The sequence below is a fragment of the Natrix helvetica genome, assembly GCF_964273705.1.
Source record: "Natrix helvetica genome assembly, chromosome: 7".
NCBI lineage: Eukaryota > Metazoa > Chordata > Lepidosauria > Squamata > Natricidae > Natrix > Natrix helvetica.
The window spans coordinates 44747579-44756718 of record NC_138558.1 but is presented as its reverse complement, the minus strand read 5'-3'; the positions used below and the strand labels follow the sequence as shown (position 1 = coordinate 44756718).

The following is a 9140-nucleotide window of genomic DNA, read 5'->3' as shown; positions in this document are numbered from 1 at the left end:
ACTTTTGCTTAAGACAAGCCACGTTCAGTGAGGTGGTTGGAGTGAAGCCGTGTTAAGGCCAGATGTTTTTCCCATTGATTGGAACACAGAATACTATCTAGGATGAACAATGGTTTCTCATAAGAACAAAACCCTCAACAAAGTTCATAGAGTGACCTTTGAATGATACCAGAATGTTAGGGTACATTGTCTCACTATTAAAATCAGACGTGCATATGCATTGTAATATAGGAGAATGCCATGGTCCCTTTCTATGTGGGATTTGCTATAATTTGCTATAAACATTTTGCTTAGAACTGGTTATAAAAACTAGGGCAGAGGATGGGCATTATCAAAAGCTGGCTTCCTGCAGACTGAAATATCTTGCTAAATATGTAGCCCAGCATTATGCTTTTTTTAAAAAAAATGTGTATGTGAATGAATGAAAATACAATGAAAATAAATATGTAACTAGCTAGCCATTTTTCCTGATTATATTGGAATGTTGCTATGATCTTGTCTTCTACTGTTAATACATTTTCATAAATAGCATATGCAGAAAAAGTTTCTGGAATTTATGTTATTTTCCAACAATCCAAAAACTCTTGTGTAGGGCTATTGTAAGTAGCACAGATTTGGCCCACCTCTTACCCGGTCTGCATATGTATTCAAGTTACAAAATACTTAGAAATTCCATTGGCTCCATAAAAGGAATCTCTACCTTCCAATTTTCTCTTACTAATATTTTGGAATAATGATTACATTCAACATTTCAAACCACACTTGATTAAACTTTAATGGGCAATGCTCTATCATTTGATACCAACAAGACGCACTCATGTACTTCAAGCCATTTTTATTAGAAGTTTCTTCAAGGAAAAAGAAACACAGAGATCCTTTGCAAGTAAGAATTCAGAATCAATTACCTGAAAACAGGTATGAAAAACATCTTCTATTAAAATCAGATACAGAATAGAAACAGTGCATTTTTTTAAATACCACCGGTGATAGACAAGTCTCCCATCATAAATGGCATCAAAATCATTACTGATTTCACAGTAAAGCTGCATGCACATTTAATTTATAGTAAAAAGCCTTGGAAGTATCAAGCTTTTGCCATGAAATTTGCAGTAATAAAGGTACGCAGCACAAAGATGTTTCTTTTGCCATCCTATTGATATTTCTCCATATTAAACATATATATATACTTTAAAAATTTGGCTGGTAAACCATAATATTATTCATAAAACTTTTGCTTCAGTTGCTAATTTAGCAGAAATGCACTATCCAAGTGTGCTTATACTTTGGAGGAGAAACTAATGAAATAAGGAGGTGATTTTATTGGTGGAAAAGGTTAACATGATTTTTTTCCCTAAAAAAATCAACAATAAAATGGCTCTGTACAAAAAAAGGAAATATATGTACAAAATGCTACAAGCCTACAAATGATAAGATCTGTCCTTTACCACAATAGAAATGCAGTAAAAGATTTTCTGTTTTGCCTTTTGTAAGGTGCCAGCAAAACCAAACTTTGACTGCTTTACATAACATCATAGATAGGTTAAGTCCTGTGTTTTTATCACCTGCTACTGCTGTCTATATTTGCACACACAAACAGAAATATTGCCTTCAATATTTTATACTGTTCCAAAAATGAAACTCCATCCACATGTACTAATTTTCCTTTTTGCGTCCTTGTTTTAATGCTATGTTTCTAGAAAGAAAATACAGTTCCGGTCAACTAGCCAAAAAAATAGCATCATATAATACTTTGTGTAGATTTTCCCAATTCTACTGTGACTGTGCTACAATCAAACAGAATATAAACATTGCTCTTTCATTACTGAGTTTTCATTTAATAAATGAATTAGACTTTACATACTCTATTGCACTTCCAACACATTTTTTTTAATAAAGCAATTTATTCATTGTTAGTTTTCTTCATAATGATTCATGATTTTCCAGTATTTCGGAACTTTCCTAATGTTGAATAGCAGACATAGTTTCCTTTCTATGAGTTCCAGCGGTTAAAAATAGGTGTAAGTACAGGATACAGACTGTACTTACACATATGATAGTGCTCCCTCTTTTCCTCTAAAGAGATATGGATGTTGTAACTACACCAGAATCATCTATTTCATCCTGTAGAGACATGCACACAAATCTTTCCACTTAATTTAAGACATTAATTACATGAACATAGAAAGTACATCCAACTCAAATTTCCTGTATTTGCACATATCAATAGCATATGACACATTTTCCCTATCGAGACATCACTGTGTTGGGAGCTTCTGATTCTTCCTACAAAGAGATGCAAGTTTTTGTACTTTATATATTAATACACGCAGGTGCAGGAAATCTAACTCATGCTTCTGTACTTACTAAATTCATGTCTAAAGCTCTTACTGTTTTGAAAAAAGAGTATTTTAACCAATGCATGACCCTCACTGGTCCAATTCTAATAAAATGTCTTATGAGATACAACTGGAAATCATGGCTTATGAAGTATTCTAGTATCAATACTCCTTTTGATTATTTCTGCTTAAATTTTTACAGGCATTTTGCAGATATTGCAATATACATTTGGAAAAAAACCCCTATTTTTAGTACTAATTGTATCTTGCAAATGGGTAAAAGAAACTTGTGACACAGCAAACTGACAGCAACATACATTTGCTGAGCTACAAACGTGATAACTCTAAAAAAAACAAAAACCCTTTAAAATGTAGTAAATTGCAATCTGTTCTATATATTAGGTGATAATAGTTTTTTTTTCATAAGGATACTATTGCAAATTCTCCCAAATAACTGGTAACATTTTGAAGTGCCATGCTATTTCTTCCATTAAGCTTTTTATATGCGCTTTCCAAATTGGCATTGCCAGATAAAAATTAAAGGCGTAAAAAGATGTATTTCGCATAGAACTAATTCCTCTTGTTTCACAAAAGCTCAAGGATTCCATTTTAGCTGCTGAATAATACTGCTGGCTGGCAGATGGGATGAAGATGGTGAAGATGAGTGGCATGATTTCTACCTGGATTTGCAAAGCAGGAAAACTGAAGGCTGGTGGAGGATGTTTTCTAGCACTTTTTATGCAGATGTGTGGCAGAGATGCAGCATAAATAAGAAAGGAACAAAATCAAATAATCATTTCACAGCCTCTTGACATAGTTTCCAGGGAAAGTACCAAAATATTTTGTTCTTCTGGAGGTTCCTGAAAGTAGAAGTAATAAATGAAACATGGCAGCAAGAGTAACATATTCATGCTCTAAAGACAGCTTGTACATTTCATTTTAGGATTGTTCATGAATATATTTAATGCCATCCCAATAGGAAAATACGGACTATTGCATTATATAGTCATAGAATTTAAGTTAAGTTGTAATACTGTAGCCATGAAAAATGTATTCATGGTAGATAATGTAATACTATTATAATAGGTTTTACTGAGTAAGTGCCACTGCTGAAAAGGCAAATCAAAGTTAAACATTAATATATATCTTGTCTGTTTAGCAGTTATAACATCAAACTTCTTAATTATGTACTTTTTAAAATAGGAGCTTTTAAGGAAGCAGCAGTCAAATTACAGTATCAAATATTAGGCTTTGATAAATATTGAATCAATCATTCATTTGCAAATAAAACAACTTCAAATGAATGTTCTATTAAGCATTTTCATTCCAACATAGCAGTTTTTTTGTGCAGGCATTTTGTACATCAGATTCAATAGGTAAAAGGGAATCCCTAATCGCCCATTAGTATGAGAAAGTTATCTCAGTTTATGAGTACATCATGTGAGAATGATACTTTCTCCATCAATTTTAATGGAGAAATTTACTATGTCAAGGTTTAGGATATGGTGTTGGCAAACATTTGCCAAGTTTCATAATATGGTTACCTATATAGTACAGGAAATTGCTCACACATAAAAAGGAACATACCACAATATAGGCAGATCTCATGCAGCATGGGTTCTTTGCTGATCAGTTCCTCATGCTTAGAACTGTGCACCACAAACATCATTTATTGCTGGATATTCTCTAGTATTAGAGCGTAGATCCAAATGGGTATGAAAGATGGGACAATGATGTCTGACTTAGGGAGCGCACCGAAAGAAAAAGATTTGCTCTGGTATAGAAACTATAATATTTGCAACAAGATCTGAAAATCTTGTTGCAAAAATTATATTGTAGAATAGCAATGTAAGGGTGATTGTATTACATGTGAAAGACTCAATGGCATATGACACACGATTCTGGGAAACATCTCAAGAATGTTTTTTATGGCTGGCAAACTAGACATAATACATGCAACACTGCAATAACTCTGATTAAAATTTTGCCAGTTGTAATAAACCAGAAAGTTCTCTAATATGTTACCCTCTAAATACCCTGCTGGGTAGAAATTCTGAGACTGCAGGGGTAATTCAGATTGAGGGCATCAGGCTGGGAAAGCCAAGTGGTACTTATATATCCTACCAAAGGCACTACTAAAATTATGGAAAACATACCCACAAACCATCCATCATCACATTTTTCCATCACATCAATGACATCTCCCTCTCTCAGCTCCACTTCATCTTCGTTCCTAGGAGTATAGTTATACAGAACCTGAAACCTTAAACAGGACAAATGGATGCATTTAAAGAAAAAAAAACATCTTGCATTTTCACTATGCTAAAGCAGGTTGCTAAACAGTTCTTGGGAGATAAAAAAATAAGCCAGGCTAAAACTGAAATCAGTAATAGATAGAAAGCTCTCTATTGAGTAATGCACGACCTATTGAAGCAGAGTATTTTTATTTCAGTTCAAATAAATGGGCTGTAAATCCAAATATGTGTAGTTACAATCATTCTTAACTATTTGACACACTAGCAAAGCATGCAACGTTAAAGTGTACAAAACATACGTTTTAAACCATTTTTAAAAAATTGTAAGTTTGGGCAGTGCTTCAGAGTCAGTTCCCAAAAGCTGGTTTGGAGCATGCAGGAGCATGATCATAGGATTTGTCTGCAATTTATTTAAGACAGGGGTGTCCAAACTTGGGAACTTTAAGACTTGTGGACTTCAACTCCCAGAATTCCCCAGCCAGCATAGCTATTTTAAAAAATTGTAAGTTTGGGCAGTGCTTCAGAGTCAGTTCCCAAAAGCTGGTTTGGAGCATGCAGGAGCATGATCATAGGATTTGTCTGCAATTTATTTAAGACAGGGGTGTCCAAACTTGGGAACTTTAAGACTTGTGGACTTCAACTCCCAGAATTCCCCAGCCAGCTGGCTGGGGAATTCTGGGAGTTGAAGTCCACAAGTCTTAAAGTTCCCAAGTTTGGACACCCCTGATTTAAGAAGTCACATCTTCCTTGGATCACATTGCAGCTGTGTGCTCCAAAGGACCTTTGGAGAACTGAAATTTGGAATACTTCACATCTCAGTATGGAAAAGTGGGAAAATAAATTTCAGTCCTATGAGCTGAAAGGGAAGATAGCCTAAGAAATCTCAAAACTGCTTCCCTAAAGGTGGAACATACAGTAATATACACTATATAGTTGTTCCATTTAGTGCAGATTTTCATATTCCCATGCGTAATCATATAGTCTTTCAGCTTTGCACCGCAACCACCCTTCCCAGTATGGTGGCATTGCAATGCTGACTTCCCTTACAATTTCCAGCAGCTCCAGCCAATTCTGCTAACGGTGAAGGATGGTGAGAGCTGCATCTCACAACATCTGAACATCTGAAGGGCTGTAGCATCCCTTCCCATCCTTACAGTTTGGTTAGGAGAATTATGACATAATCCTAAGTACTTGGAAAGTACTAAAAAATAGTACTTGGAAAATATACTAAAAAAACCTCAATGGTGATGATTCAATTACATTATTTATTTATTTATTTATTTATTTATTTATTTATTTATTTATTTATTTATTTATTTATTTATTTATTTATTTATTTATTTATTTATTTATTTATTTATTTATTTATTTATTTATTTATTTATTTATTTATTTATTTATTTATTTATTTATTTATTTATTTAATTAATTAATTAGATTTCTAGACCGCCCCCTCTCCCCGAAGGGACTCGGTTCTGTTTGTCTTCTCAATACTTGTCTTCTCAAACAGAACCGAGTCCCTTCGGGGAGAGGGGGCGGTCTAGAAATCTAATTAAATCTAAATCTAATTAAATAAATAAATAAATAAATAATGTAATTGAATCATCACCATTAAGGTTTTTTTAGTATATTTTCCAAGTTCTTAGGATTTGTCTTCTCAATACTGTTTGTCTTCTCAATACCCCTCAGGAGGTCTTGAATTCTTGCTCTCCTAACCCTAACCCTAACCCTAACCCTAACCCTTCTATCTGGGATCTTCTCAATACTTTTTTCTTTGCAAATGGTTGTTTTATTGCTTTTTAAAAATATAATAATAACAGACATATTTGCCCAAGAACATCGTTTTTCTTCTTCAAGACAGAGTTTCTACCAGGAAGATACTGTATTCCCTGATAAAATTTAAAGTGTATTATTTGATAATGGGAAAATATGTAAACTTTATTCCTACCTGTTTAGCTCATTCATTTCATGGGTTACAGAATAGCAGAGTTGGAAGGGATCTTGGAGGTCTTCTAGTCCAACTCCTTGCTTTAGCAGGAAACCCTATACCTTTTCTCTGAGAGTCAACTGCAAGCCATCTGATATCCCCTCAGGAGGTCTTGAATTCTTGCTCTTATAAACAAGTAGCCCTGCCTTATGGTACTTGTAGTCTAATATATCTTCTCTAGTTTAGAATTTCATGGCCACTAATCTATATATGTACTTTTATGTTGTTCTATCTCAAAGGTTGCCACAAAGAAGAGGGAGTCAACCTATTCTCCAAGGCACCTGAGGGTAGAACAAGAAGCAATGGGTGGAAACTAATCAAGGAGAGAAGCAACTTAGAACTGAGGAGAAACTTCCTGACAGTTAGAACAATTAATCAGTGGAACAGCTTGCCTCCAGAAGTTGTGAATGCCCCAACACTGGAAGTCTTTAAGAAGATGTTGGATAGCTATTTGTCTGAAACAGTATAGGGTTTCCTGCCTAGGCAGGGGGTTGGATTAGAAGACCTCCAACGTTCCTTCCAACTCTACTATTGTATTGTATTATTATGTTATTTTTCCTTTATATTTTTGGAAATGCTAGCTTTTCTTCAAGAATGTTAATAATTCCCTTTCACCATAAATTTGCCAGAAATCAGTAGCCATGCTACTCTTGGGAATGATATATCATTATATTGCTATCTTTCTATTAAAAGAGTCTTCTTTATTTAATGGTGCTTTGTACTCTAGAAGTAAATGTTATTTGTTTCTTGTTAAGTAACAGTATTTGCTAGATAAAAATCAAAAAATTTATCATGTTAGGCCTTTTTGTAATTACTGTTATTTGACATGCCATACAAATAAGTGGATTTAAAAAATCAAAATATATTTAAAATAATGACAATTGACAATTGTTAAAACTTGGATTTGTAGCTTCCTTAGGAGATGCACTGACAATAAAGTCTGCAATACATTATCAATTATACAGCACCACAAAAATATGGTTTTATCAGTTCTATATTCCATGCATTATGTTTCAAGTATGGATATTTAAAAATTGTATTATATTATCCAGTACCCAATTGTATACATTATAAAGAAGCATCTGCCCATTCACTGCTAATTAACTGCCTCTGGAACAATCTCTGAATTCACAATGCATTTGTATATCTGCTCAATTGGAAATAACCCCTCTTTGAACACAATGGATGGTGTTTATGAGTGGAAACAAAGAATTGCATTGCTAGTTCCTAAATAAATGTTCTTGTTTAATGACATTATATGACCTCTTAGCCTAACTCGAGGATAAAATGGAGAGAGGAAATAATATTCCACAAATTTGAGTTCCTGGAGATTGGACAGGATATAAATGAAATAAAAGCAACAAAGAATGCCAATTAAAAATATTTCATTTTTCAGTTTCTGCCACATACATAAACTACTCAGAAGGGAAAAAATAAATATAATTGTGAAGAGACCCATTCCCCTACTTCCTAACAAATCTTATAGTACAAAGTCCTAAGGCTTTGTGACAGGATGCTGTGGAGGGTTATGACCTTTGGTCAATAAGAAATCTACTTAGTTACAAACAGATATACTTTATTTGTTGTAGCAGCCAATTACTCTTTCTGTTTGTTCATGATATGATGAGTTGGAAAATTTGGAACTTGTTCTGAATGAGTCACCAGCAGTTGAGTTCAGGGTAAGAAAAGATGCTTCCATTTTAAATAGAATAAAATAATCTACCTTGGTAATGTCTAAATACAGATATTATACTCTAAAAATTTAGTACCTATGCTTCTCTTATTCTAAGCATTCTGTATAGTGTATCAACTGGGAGTATTAAATATTGCTTCTCTGCAATACATTGCAAATTTGGCCTTTGCTAATAATTATTTAAATAATATGTGTCTTTCAAGTCTCACTCCAGAACAAAAAATAACATTTTGCAAGATTCTGATAGATATATAAACTACCTTCAACCCAGGGCTTTTCTAGACAAGAATATCTTGCAACATTCACATCAACTCAGACCTTATTGAACAACCAATGCAATCACAGAGGACACATTATTGCAATATGTCCTGGAATCCTCTTCTACAGTTGTGGGTTTTGACGAAAGGAGAACTCCTATTTTCATGCAGTGAGTCTCATTTCAAGACTGGGAACTGCGGATAAGTTTGCCTTGTGTGAGAAAATCTACAGTCATTTAATGAGATGATTAATTTGTTTCCTTCCCAGATCCTGTTACTTATATCCCACTATAATGGAGACACGTTATAGCTGTAAAGGAGACCAAATATAGAACTATTATGTCAAGGTAAGCAGATGGAAGTTTCCTATCTGTTCTAGGAAAAGAGGTGTACAAATTCCTTTAGCTTGACATCAAGCATTACATGGATTTCAAAAGTGGCTGAAGTCAGGATTTTGTTTTTCTTTTTAGCTCCCCAATCCACCAATCTCCAGACTGGATATTTATCCAAGCTTATTTTTCAAGGAGCTTGTTGAAAATTCTTGAACTGAGTTATGGCCCACTTTCTGATCACTATAATTATTTGCTTGGTTCAACTTTGGTTTCTCCTTTT

The 9140-nt window shown here is 34.0% G+C and overlaps 1 protein-coding gene across 1 annotated transcript in view; it reads right to left on the bottom strand.

Moving 5' to 3' along the window:
- Positions 1-820: 820 nt before the first annotated feature.
- Positions 821-9140, bottom strand: part of SORBS2 (sorbin and SH3 domain containing 2) — a 201500-nt gene continuing 193180 nt past the window's right edge. Inside the window, exons 29-30 of the mRNA XM_081959704.1 lie at positions 4493-4599; positions 821-3196 (exon numbers count right to left, since the gene is read on the bottom strand). Of these exons, the coding sequence (XP_081815830.1) occupies positions 3135-3196; positions 4493-4599 (169 nt within the window). The 3' untranslated portion in view covers positions 821-3134. The remainder of the gene's footprint in view (positions 3197-4492; positions 4600-9140) is intronic.